We start from the raw sequence: 12,635 nt of genomic DNA, 5'->3' as shown, positions 1-12,635 counted from the left end.
TATTTTTATTTATTTATTTATTTGTTGTATTAAATAATTTTTATAACATACAATAAAGAAAGTGAAACATGTTTAGGATCATGTTGGAGCATTTTGACGTTATATTTAGTAGAATTAATGATTAAATATTAGGATAACTTTAATGTAGTAAATGTAATATTAATATAATTTATATTTTGCATCATATTTTTCCTAAATATAGTGTCACATACTTTTTGCAAAGTACAATTTTTTAAATTTCCCCCTTTTATTTATTTTATGAAATAATATTTATTAATATTTATGTTATTAACAAAGAAAATTAAGCCTGTTTTAGGAACACTGATTTTATATTAACATTCATTTTAAACACATTTTGTTTAACTGTCATTAAATACTAAATATTAAAATTATACAATTTATATTTTGCATTATATATTATTTTGTAATATATATTTATAAAAATATAAATATATTTTTACAATATTTTTTCTAAATATAGCTTTACTTTCCTTTTGCAAAGCAAACTTTGAGTTTTCCTCTTTTATTCATTTATTTATTTTATGAAATAAAATGTATTAATATTTATGTTATTTAACAAAGATAATGAGGCTTGCTTTAGGAACATTTATTTTACATTAACATTAATTTTAAACACATTTTACACACAAGTTCAGTACTGTAACTGTTATTGCTGTAAATCAGGTGTCTATATATATATATATATATATATATATATATTTACACAATATTTTTCCTAAATATAGCTTCACTTTCCTTTTGCAAAGCAAACTTTCTGATTTTTCCTCTTTTATTTGTTTATTTTATGAAATAATATTTATTAATATTAAGCCTGTTTTAGAACATTAACATCAATTAATTAACATTCATTTAAACATATTTTACACACAAATTGTTAGTACTATAACTGTCATTAAATATTAAATATTACAATTAAATTAATGTGAAAGTATACATATAATGTGATACTTAAAATATGATATGATACTTTTTTTGCAAAGTAAAATGTCTTGCTCTTTCCTCTTTTACTTTTATCGTTTATTTATTTAGAGGTAAAATTTGACCAAGGTGTGAGATTACTCTTTACAAGTCTTTGCTTACCAGTTTTATAGTTTTAGATTTTTTTAATTATTTAGATTTACATTTTCTAATATATTGAATTGTTGTGCAGCTGTGATTACTCTCTCATTAGGGTTATTACTTTGTGTTTTGTGTCTTTAACGTCCATATGTCTACATTATGCACAGGTTTATAGTCAGCAATGGCATATCAACTCGCAACGGGACCCTGGAGATCTTCGTGGAGATGACTGATAAGGTTCTGCCCACACTAGTGCGTAACACCGGTCTATGGGTTCCTCAGGGCTCCACCATGACTTTGACATCTGATGTCTTATTCCTGTCTGATCCTGACAGCCCACACACTGCCTTGAGCTACAGGGTGCTGCAGCCACCCCAGTATGGCCAGCTGCTGTTGAAGGGGCAATCGCTGGTCACTGGTAGAAATTTCACACAGCAGAATATTCAGGATCTGGACGTTGCATACAGACACTCTGGAGGAGCTTCTCAGATTGATCGCTTCAAATTCACAGCCTCCGACAGCACAAAGAGAGGCTTCCTGCTGGATGGAAAAGTGCAAACAGAGCCTGTCTTTTTCACACTGCAAGTTAGTAACAGTATATATAGTTATACAATATATTCAACATATATCAAGTCAAGTGAAATGTATTTGTATAGCACTTTACATCATACAGCTTTACAGAAAGTCGTATGGTTTTGTCTTGCTTTGGTGATTAACCGAAGAGGAAGTTTTTGGGTTGGATGATATGATGATATATAATGATGATACAGGTTGTCCTACAGGACTTAAATCCTGTCATCATGATTGTGTGTGTGTCTGCCACAGATCGAAGCTCTAGACAGTGCCGCTCCGCAGATGGCAGTGCTGGAAACGCTGTGGAAAGTGGAGATCCTCAAAGATGGTCGTTATGGGATCTTCATTTCCTCCAGGGAGCTTAAGGCTCAGGATCTGAACTCAGCAGATGTTGATCTGATATATCACATCCTCAGAGCGCCTTATTTTGGGTACTTGGAAAATTACACCACTGGTGAGAGATCTGTCTGTCTGTCTGTATATCTCTGTCTGACTGTCTGTATAGCTACCTGTCTTTTTGTCCACATACAGTAGGTAAATCTCTCTAAACTGGCAGTTTTATCTACCTGTCTGTCTGTCTGTCCGACTGTCTGTCTGGCAGTGTAATCTACTTGTCTGTCTGTCTTTCCAACTGTATGTCTATTCTACCTGTCTGTCTGTTTGACTGTCAGTCTATCTGTCTGACTGTATGTCTATGTCTATTCTACCTGTCTGTCTGTCCATCTTATCTACCTGTCCGTCCGTCCGTCTGTCTGGCAGTTTTATCTACCCGTCCGTCTGTCTGACTGTCTGTCTAGCAGTTTTATCTACCTGTCTGTCTGTCTGGCAGTTGTATCTACCTGTCTATCTGTCTGACTGTCTGGCAGTTTTATCTACCTGTCCGTCTGTCTGACTGTCTGTCTAGCAGTTTTATCTACCTGTCTGTCTGTCTGGCAGTTTTATCTACCTGTTTATCTGTCTGACTGTCTGGCAGTTTTATCTACCTGTCCATCCATCCATCTGTCTGTCTGTCTGTCTAGCAGTCTTATCTACCTGCCTGTTTGTCCGTCTGTCTGTCTAGCATTCTGTCTAGTCTTATCTATCTGTCTGTCTGGCAGTGTAATCTACCTGTCTGTCTGTCTTTCCAACTGTATGTCTATTCTACCTGTCTGTCTGTTTGACTGTCAGTCTGTCTGTCTGACTGTATGTCTATGTCTATTCTACCTGTCTGTCTGTCCGTCTGTCTGTCTGGCAGTTTTATCTACCTGTCTGTCTGTCTGCCTGGCAGTCTTATTTACCTGTCTGTCTGTCTGTCCATCTATCTTCTGTCTGTCTTCCTGGCGGTCCTATCTACCTGTCTATCTGGTAGTCTTATGTACCTGTCTGTCTGTCTTATCCACTTGTCTGTTTCTCTGTCTGTCTGCCTGGAAGTCTTACCCAACTGTCTGTCTGTCCATCTGTCCATCCGTCTATCTCTCTGGCAGTTTTATCCACCCATCTGTCTGTCTGTCCATCTGTGCATCCATCAATCCGCTAGTCTTTCTTATCTCCTCGTCTTTCTGGCAGTCTTATCTACCTGTCTGTGTGTGTTAATGTATTCACATCATGCATAATCTGTACTGTGTCTGTAGGTGAGTTTGTGAGGCAGCGTTTCTCTCAGAGGGACCTGAACAGAAGGAATATTGTCTACATCATAAACTGTGCTCAGGACACTTTAACTGACAGTCTGGAGTTTGCTGTTTCTGATGCGCTGGGAAACACCGGAGCCTCTCACAAGTAAGCCTTCGACTTTAAAATATTATTTTGTTTTTTTTGTTTTCACAAAAATTAATGACTACGTTGTTCAATTTCATTCATTCCTATCATCTATAAGTCACCATTACCTATAGCAATATGTATTTGTGAGTATTTCTTAATGTTTTAATAGAAAATTACACTTCTACGCATACATTTTAATGATGTGTGTGTATATTAGTATGTGTAATATTCTACCCTCTGTCAGATTGGAGTTCAGCTGGGCCAGTGTGCAGCTGACCAGAACTGAGTATGTAATATGCGAGAGTCAAGGGTCAGTCGCACTGACAATCCAGCGGAAGGGAAATGTGCAGGACTCGTCTTATGTGACTGTACAGGTATAACTTCATTAGTTTTTGTTTATTTGTTTCCTTATTTTTCTGTGAAGAAGGATTTTTATATACAGTATTTATCATTGCCCATAGGTGAAAGAACTAACAGCATCTGCTGGAAAAGACTTTATACCGGCTTCATCGTTGATTCAGTTTGACCCAGGTATTATTTTGGGAACATAGCCTTTCATACCAATAAAATTAAATGAGATGCTGCCAAATGATTAAAACAGAAGTTAATTTTGATATTTGAATCAATGCTAGCAAAATTTAAACTATGTCTTTTTTCAGGGATGGTCAGTCGAGTATGGAAGGTGGAGATTGTTCAGGACTCTTTAGAGGAAGCTGATGAGAAATTTGAGGTTAGCTTGGTGTCCCCAGTGGCCGCAGTGCTGAAAGACAACTCAAAAGCCACCATCTTCATAAAGGACACAAATGGTTAGTGCAAGTTGACAGAAGACCAAAATTTAGGTGAACTATTCCTTTAATGAAAGGAGCAAAAATTCTGATTATGCTTTTTTCACACAGTGTTGACATGTCACAGGTTATGTTTGTTGTGAGATTATTTGTTGGTTGTTTGAAAAGGGCAGTGCAGAAAGAACCGGTTTGAAGCAGACACTGGCCTTCGAGGTGAAGAGGTGCAGCCGGGGCCGTACCCTCAACACGGCTCCATTCAGGTGGAGATGTTACCTTTCTCTCAGGGCCACATCAGAGGAGACGGTGATATAACAGTTCAAGCTCCCACTGCTACAAAGAAAAGACTCAGAGTCACTGGGAATAGGAAAGTGGTAAGTTAATACAAATATATAAAAAATATACTATTACAGCATTTATTATTATTATAATGTTGCATTAACGTTTATTTTTCATATTTTCACTTTAAGCTAATGTTTTAGTTATTTAGTTATGTGCCTTTATTATTTTATTGTAATTTTTATTTTATTTTTATTATTATATGTGACTCTGGACCACAAAACCGGTCTTAAGTAGTATGGGTATATTTGTAGCATATTCATAAATACATTGTATGGGTCGATATTACAGATATTTCTTTGGATGCCAAAATCATTAGGATATTAAGTAAAGATCATGCTCCATTAAAATATTTAGTAAATTTCCTATCCTTAATTTTTGATTAGTAATATGCATTGCTAAGAACTTCATTTAGACAACTTTAAAAGTGATTTTCTTAATATTTCGATTTTTTTGCACCCTCAGATTCTAGATTTTCAAATAGTTGTATCTCGACCAAATATTGTCCTAACCTAACAAATCATACATCAGTGGAAAGCTTATTATTCAGCTTTCAGGTGATGTATAAATCTCAATTTAAAAAAACTGACCCTGGTTTTGTGGTACACGGTCACATATTTTTAAAATATTTCTGTTTAGCCTTAATGTATTTTCTTTTCACTTCATTTTAGTACTTGTGTTATTTCAGTTAGTTAATTTAATTTAATCTAATTTTCAAGTTTATTTTTTAAGACTTTCATGTAATATTTCATATATAAAATTTACATTTGATTTAATTTAAATGTTATTTCAGTTGGCAAAACAATTTTAAGAATTTTAGTTTACATTATTCCATGTCATGATTAATATTTATAATAATCTTTATATTTATATTTGATTTAATTTCAGCCTAATTCCACTTAACAAAACAATTTTTATCAGTTTTAGTTTATACACACACACACACTGTATATTATGCATATTATATTACATTATTCTAGTCTTTATTAATTTTTAGATTTTTTAGATTTTATAGCTTTATTTCACAAAAACAGTTTTAATAGTTTATGTTTTAGTTTATTTCATTTTAAATTTTATTACTTTTAACACTTCAACTTCAACAATTTCAGTTAGTTGCCCAGGCAATGTTTATTTAATATACATTTTAATATAAATATATTTATAATTATTTTATTTCAGCTTTATTTCAATTAAATAAAACTTAAAAAAAAAAAAAAACACTCACTCATGATAACATGGTGGACTTTCTTTCACAGGTTCAGCCTTCTGAAACTATTCGTCAAGGATCTGATGTCATTTACAAAGTAAGTAGAGTAAAAACAACTGTAGTAGAGCAGATATTACTAGATATATCTGTGATATTTCCAAAAACACTAAAAAATATTATTATTCACTTGCAGTATCATGGTATAATGTCGATGGCGGTCGAGGAGGACAGCGCAGACTCAAGGTCTGACAGAAAGGCACAGGTGCAGGTGACCAGCTGGGGGCAGCAGCGCTCTCCTCATGAAAGGACAAAACCCCAGCAAACCGTCCCGCACACAAACACCAGACTTCTGCAGCATCTTGTGACTCAGGTGGGAGTTGTGTAAGTGTGTCTTGAAATGGTCAGATTTTTTGCAAATAAACCTGCATATTTTGTTGTATCTCTCCAAAGCCATCCTCCAAACCCTGCACTCCAGAGCTCACTGGCTTCCTGCATTACAATGAGAGCACAGCTCAGCTGTTTCGCTGTAACGGGGACACCTGGAGACCCTGGACACCAACTAATGAGGTCATTAACGTTATTAGAAGTTATTAAAGTATTAAAGTATTTAATATTTAGAAGTCAGGATAACTGGATCTTCAGTTTTTAAATTTCACAAGATGATTTGAATGTTTCTGGTCTCATCCAGACTGTAAAAGCACAGAAATGTCCTCAAGCATGGACGTACCACAACAACTACTGTTACATACTGAGCACAGAGCGCAAAGCCACGTGGAGCGCCGCGGCGCGGGCCTGCAGAGAGAGGTGAGACTGAGCAATCACTAAATAATAATAATAATAAAGGGGCATAACTACCAAAGACACTGAAGGGGACAAGCTGCTTTGCTGCACTACTGTTTGAAGTTTGGATGACAAAAAGATTTAAAAGTTACATTTTTATTCAAAATATGGTAAAATTTGCATTCCAGAGGATAAATATTACGTTATCGGGGTTGCTTAAACCCGTGGACATGAAAAGAAAAACAGCCTGCACCAATAGTGCTAAAGTAGCACAATTCTGTGGGAAAAACCACAGACTTGGCAACAATACTGGTCTGCCTCAGTGGTCTAATAGCCCTTATCAACGTCAAAATAATTGAGATGGCCAATCACATCAAATTAAGCAGGACTTATTGTTCACACAAGCAGAGCGTGAATTCCTAGAATGAAACGTCAGTTTAACATTGAAAGAGAGTGAGCGGTGGAAGGAGCAAAACATTTAATATTTATAACAGCTGTTTTACGATAGAAATGTTAAACAACCGAGAGTAATATCCAGTGATGCAAACTAAAAAATGTTCTCAAATATGGCTGTTTTGTTGATTTTGTGTAACTCATAACAGGATTTGACAAGACAAGAAATATTTTGCATTTTTAGCACATTATGCATACAAATAATAGTGAATGTGTGCATGTTTAAAAATATTATTTGCTGATTATTTAAGATTATTATTTCTCAACTAGAATAAAAAAGGTCCACCTAATATTCAGCTTTGCAATAATACTATTGGTTATATGTAACTGTGACTGACTAAATACTTGTTTCCTCAAGCTACAATGGAAACCTGGTCAGTGTTTTGTCAAAAGGAGACATGGACTGGCTGTGGGACTTCAGTGAAAGAAAACCCTTTTGGATTGGTAATTTTTTCTGAATTTTATGCATATTTTATACAGTTTTTTTTTTTTTTTTTTTTTTTTTTTTTTTTTTTGAAAGAAAAGAGTTTATTGAACCTTTAGACAAAATATTTGAAAAAAAAAATGCATATGCATAAGTGATTTTTGTTCCATATCACAACCTTTTATGGCTTATATAGTATGATATTGGAGAATATGGAGCTCAAAAAGCAGAAAAAATACATCAGTTTAATTCAGAGCCTCAAACTGAGCAAAAATATGCAGATTTGGTGCAGATGCTGATATTTATATGTCCAAAACGTAAATGAGCAATATATGACCAAAAAGTATTCTGATAGCTTGTAATGAAAATCTTTATAACTTAAGTAGCAATAGTATATTTGTAGCAATAGTCAAAAATACATTGTATGGGTCAAAATTTTTCTTTTATGCCAAAAATCATTAGAATATTAAGTAAAGATCATGTTCCATGAAAATATTTTGTAAGTTTCCTACTGTAAATATATCAAAACTTAATTTGATTAGTAATATGCATTGCTAAAAACTTTATTTGGACAACTTTAAAGGTGATTTTCTCAATATTTAGATTTTTTTTTTTGCACCCTCAGATTCCAGATTTTCAAATAGTTGTGAATGAAATTGGCCAATGAATGAAATGATGATTTTTAAATGCTTAGTTTAAAGCTCTGTAGTTTCAAAACATGTAATGCAATGCAATACAGTGATGACTGAGAGATGAACAAATAAACGTTCCTCAAAAACCTTGTATCAAAAAAAAAAAAACAAAAAAAAAATTATACATCTTTACATGATAAAAAAAAAGATATGAATAATCAAGTAAACCTAAGTTGCTTCAGTACAGTAGGTGTTTATTGTAAAATATTACTAACAATATGTGACCCTGGACCACAAAACCAGTCATAAGGGTCATTTTTTTTTAAAAAACTGGTTTATTAGGATAGGACAATATTTGATATAACTATTTGAAAATCTGTAATCTAAGGGTGGAAAAAAATCAAAATATTGAGGAAGCCTTTAAAGTTGTCTAAATGAAGTTCTTAGCAATTCATATTACTAATCAAAAATTATTATATATTTAAGGTAGGAAATTTACAAAATATCTTTACTTAATATCCTAATAATTTGAAAAGAAAACTTAATAGTTTTGACCCATTCAATGTATTTTTGGCTATTGCTACAAATATACCCACACTACTTAAGACTGGTTTTGTACAGGTCACACAGGTCACACACACTGGTACAGGGTCACACACATACGTTTGTTTTTGTAAATTGTGGGGATTTTCCATAGACTTCTATAGTTTTTATACTGACCAAATGATATTGTCTATCCCCTAACCCAACCCTAACCCTAAACCTACCCCTTACAGAAAACATGTTTGCATTGTTACATTTGCAAACAGGCTGGTCCCCACAATGTAGCAAGAACAAGTACACACACACACACACATATATATATATATTAAACTTTTTCCGTTACCTGTTGTACCTGTTATATTAATTCATTCATTCATTCATAATTTAATTATAATAACACATTTAATTGCTGTTATAGGACACTAAAATATTCCTCGATTTGAATAGATGCTCATTTTTATGATTGTTAAATATCAGTCAATCTTTTGGTCTGTGCTGTTTTCTGTTAATGAATGAACAGTACATAATGCGCCTCCCATTCAGTAAATTGCAATCGTTGTGCTTTGTTGCTTTTGATATGAAAATTCTTATGAGATTTCAAATTCTGTCCATTTCATTAGAAAATTCAGCCAATAAATAGTGTTTCGGCGCGATAGATCACTGTAGCTTAAACTGGGTACTCGCCTGTACAAAATTAAAAATTTATGCTGTCATAGTTAATAGTTATTAGTAAGAAGTGTGACCCAGTAGGCTCTAGGGGTTAAACCTGAACTCATCGCTGTCTTTGTTTATTGACAGGTCTGAATGATCGTGACAATAAAAGCCGCTGGGAGTGGGTGGGTGGAGAGCCTGTCACTTACACCAACTGGAGGCGGAGCCCTCCTAAAAACAGGAAGGGAACAAGGAGGTGCGTCCTGGTCTGGAGAAAGACGAAATGGCAGATACGAGATTGTAAGAATGGAAAGGGACACCGCTATGTGTGTCATGTTAAAATGTGAGCTCAGCTTCACATAACCAGAGGACACTACATCTCTACTACTAATGCTCATGTTAATCATGTGACTGTCCTGTAATGTGGTTTGTTGTCTGCTGACGCACTTCAGACTCAAGTCTGTCAGAAAAACAAACAAACAGAACAGGCCACTTTAACAACTGTTTGCGGTCAACTCACTGTTTCTTTGCCCAAGAGGTGACATGATTACAAAACATCTTGAACTCAGAGGACTGTCATGTGTTATAATGTAAATGTAATATATGCTACTCAATGTTATCTGTATTATATGTATTTATTATTGTATGTGCTCTGTATGTGCTATGTTATGGGACTGGGATCTCTTAGATTTTTTTTTTTAGTTAGCATTATTTTCTAATTAAAAAATCAATACTGTAAATGCAATCACTGCAAAGATTACTACTTTAGAGTAAAACATTGACAATTATTTTAATTTGTCTGCAAATTATTGTGCTTAATTATGCCTGAGATTGAATATACATCCCAAAACGTATTCTAGGCTCTCAGATGTTGTACAATTGTAAATCTTAAAATGAATAGTAAACATAAAGCTAAGGTTTACACTTTGATAGGTATTTTTATATTTTTACATTTTGCATTGATAGTAAAGACATTTATTGTTACAAAAGATTTTTCAAATAAACACTGTTCCCTTTTTATTCACCAAAGAATCCTGTAAAATTGTATAATGTTTTCCACAGAAATATTAAACAACTGTTTCCAAAAATGATCAGAAATGTTTCTTGAGCAGCAACTCATCATTAGAATGGTTTCTTAAATTTGAAAATTCAGCTTTGCATCACAGAAATAAATTACATTTTAAATGATATTCAAATAACAAGCGGTTCTTCTCGATTGTAATAATTTTTCACAATATTACTGTTTTTACTGTATTTTTATAAAAAGAAATCCAGCCTTGGTGAGCATAAGACACTTCAAAAACATAAAATCCCACTGACTCCAAACTTTTGAATGCTAATCGAAATACTCAGAAATTAGGCAACCATGTTATGCTTAAATAAATCAGTTTATTAAAAGTTCTTAACCAAAATGAACTAGAATATTACAAAAAAATTGAAAAAGTTACCATTTTACAGATAAAAATACCTTTATCCCATCTTTACACACAAAATAAGGCACTCTTCAGTGTTCTGCCTAGCAGTTTACAAAACATTATCACACAAGACAAAATGTACAACTTGTTTTGTTCCAAACATGAAAAGAAAACATATTTAGATGTGCCCAAATAAAGTCAAATTCCACTTTTTACATACAAATAACCAATTTAATCTCCAGTGTCTTCTCCATAACTTCTGTGCACATTGGTCCAAAAACTAAGCTCTCAACATGATAAAAGGGTAAAAAAAATATTTAAAGCGGCCCTTTTTAATTATTGATCGGGGAGTAAATAATAAAATAAGAGATATCACACACCTAAACCAACAAAAAAGGCCATCAGACATTCAGCTCAATCTTGCTTTTCAAAAACAGATCTTATTAAACACAGGAACGGTTTCACTTTTAGCAGCTTCACCTTCTGAAAATACAATCAAAACTCTTAACAGCTCCTCTCCCTCCACAAAACAATCAAAACATTAAGCTATTTCAGAGAAAATCAGAAGCAGTGAACAGAAACGCATCCCTCCAAACCAACTAAAGCACTTTAACCATATATAGGTTGTATTTTAGGGCAAACTGTCATTTGTATTTTTTCAGTTTTGTTAGTTTTGTTAGTCTGAAGTTACTTACATTAAACGTACTTAAGCCTGTGGAGTGTGTTTTGGAATTTTAAGTTATGTAATATTGTTCTCTTTTGGCTTGAAAATGTGCAAATGTAATGTCTGATACTGCCACACGCTGCATTTGAGTGCGTACTACACAAACACATCTTCAGGAGAAGGCCGTTGAACGTTCACTGGTGCAGAGCGCTGTGAACGTGCGAGATCTGCTGTCAGAGAAAGCCGTGTTCATCCAGTCCTTTCACTGTCACTGGATTCCATTTAGCAGTGGGTTTATTACTGGAAACGTGAACTGAAAAACAAACATAAATGAACATTGAGTTAACATTTCAACAGTAATATCAGACTAATGAAATTAGGAAAGGGACTCGTATTAAAAACCACATTTATTTTAGGTGAATCTTGCATAGTTTAATAATGGCAATGCTAGAAATGAGTCAATGGTACAAAAAATACTACTACTACTACTAACAACAACAATATATACATACACACACACATTACTTATTTTATATATCATTTCAAACAATATACTCAAAATATAGTTTTATCAGGTGGTCTGTTTTTATATAATTATGTATTTATTAAATTATAAAAAGTATATATCCTAAAACAACACAGACACACACACACAAATAAAACTTATATAAATATAATAAAAATTATATTGAGAAAAAAAAAGCCAGAATTGCAAGATATAAACTTGCAATTACAAGAACAAAAAGACAAAATTACAAGATACAAACTCACATTTATAAGAAAAAAGTCAGTTTTTATCTTGCAATTCTGATTTTATTTCTCACATCTGCGAGTTTAGATCTCACAATTATGAGAAAAAAGAAATTGCAAAAAAAGTCAGAATTGCGAGAGTCAAAATTGTGAGATGCAAACTCAGAATTACATGTTTTAACATCACAATTGCAAGAAATAAAGACAATTGTGAGACAAAAACTCAATTAAATATTTCTCTCACAATTCTGACTATTTCTTGCAATTGTGAGTTTATATCTCAACATTCTGAGAAGTCAGAATTGCAAGAAAAAAATCTGAATTGTGAGATATAAATTGCAATTACAAGAAAAAAGTCAGAATTAATAGGAAAAAAATCTGAAGTTCGAGATGTAAATGTTCAATTGTAATAAATCAGAATTGCAAAATAAAAACTTACAATTGCAAGAGAAAAGTCAAAATTATGAGAAAAAAAGAATTATGAGGAAAAAAAATCAGAATTGTGAGTTTTTATCTTGCAATTCTGACTTTATTTTTCGAAATGGTACATTTATACGTTAATTGTACGACTTTATCACTCACAATTAAAAATAATTTTTCGCACA

General features: G+C 33.1%; 2 protein-coding genes across 4 annotated transcripts in view; one reads left to right on the top strand and one right to left on the bottom strand.

Moving 5' to 3' along the window:
- The window catches only part of frem1a (Fras1 related extracellular matrix 1a), a 44,473-nt gene extending 34,135 nt beyond the window's left edge, over nucleotides 1-10,338 (top strand). Inside the window, 13 exon segments of the mRNA XM_051115610.1 lie at nucleotides 1,248-1,665; nucleotides 1,906-2,107; nucleotides 3,264-3,408; nucleotides 3,635-3,764; nucleotides 3,852-3,921; nucleotides 4,050-4,196; nucleotides 4,344-4,546; nucleotides 5,768-5,815; nucleotides 5,912-6,088; nucleotides 6,169-6,285; nucleotides 6,407-6,522; nucleotides 7,310-7,395; nucleotides 9,349-10,338. Of these exon segments, the coding sequence (XP_050971567.1) occupies nucleotides 1,248-1,665; nucleotides 1,906-2,107; nucleotides 3,264-3,408; nucleotides 3,635-3,764; nucleotides 3,852-3,921; nucleotides 4,050-4,196; nucleotides 4,344-4,546; nucleotides 5,768-5,815; nucleotides 5,912-6,088; nucleotides 6,169-6,285; nucleotides 6,407-6,522; nucleotides 7,310-7,395; nucleotides 9,349-9,548 (2,059 nt within the window). The 3' untranslated portion in view covers nucleotides 9,549-10,338.
- A 232-nt stretch (nucleotides 10,339-10,570) lies between these two features.
- The window catches only part of LOC127168237 (inactive ubiquitin carboxyl-terminal hydrolase 53), a 65,295-nt gene continuing 63,230 nt past the window's right edge, over nucleotides 10,571-12,635 (bottom strand). For all 3 annotated transcript variants that reach the window (XM_051114883.1, XM_051114885.1, XM_051114884.1), the window contains exon 18: nucleotides 10,571-11,593. In XM_051114883.1, coding sequence (XP_050970840.1) covers nucleotides 11,514-11,593 — 80 coding nt within the window. In that variant the 3' untranslated portion in view covers nucleotides 10,571-11,513. The remainder of the gene's footprint in view (nucleotides 11,594-12,635) is intronic.

This window comes from Labeo rohita, chromosome 7 (genome assembly GCF_022985175.1).
Source record: "Labeo rohita strain BAU-BD-2019 chromosome 7, IGBB_LRoh.1.0, whole genome shotgun sequence".
NCBI classification, from domain to species: Eukaryota; Metazoa; Chordata; class Actinopteri; order Cypriniformes; family Cyprinidae; genus Labeo; species Labeo rohita.
The sequence above is the reverse complement of the archived record's forward strand: the minus strand, read 5'-3'. Positions and strand labels throughout refer to the sequence as shown.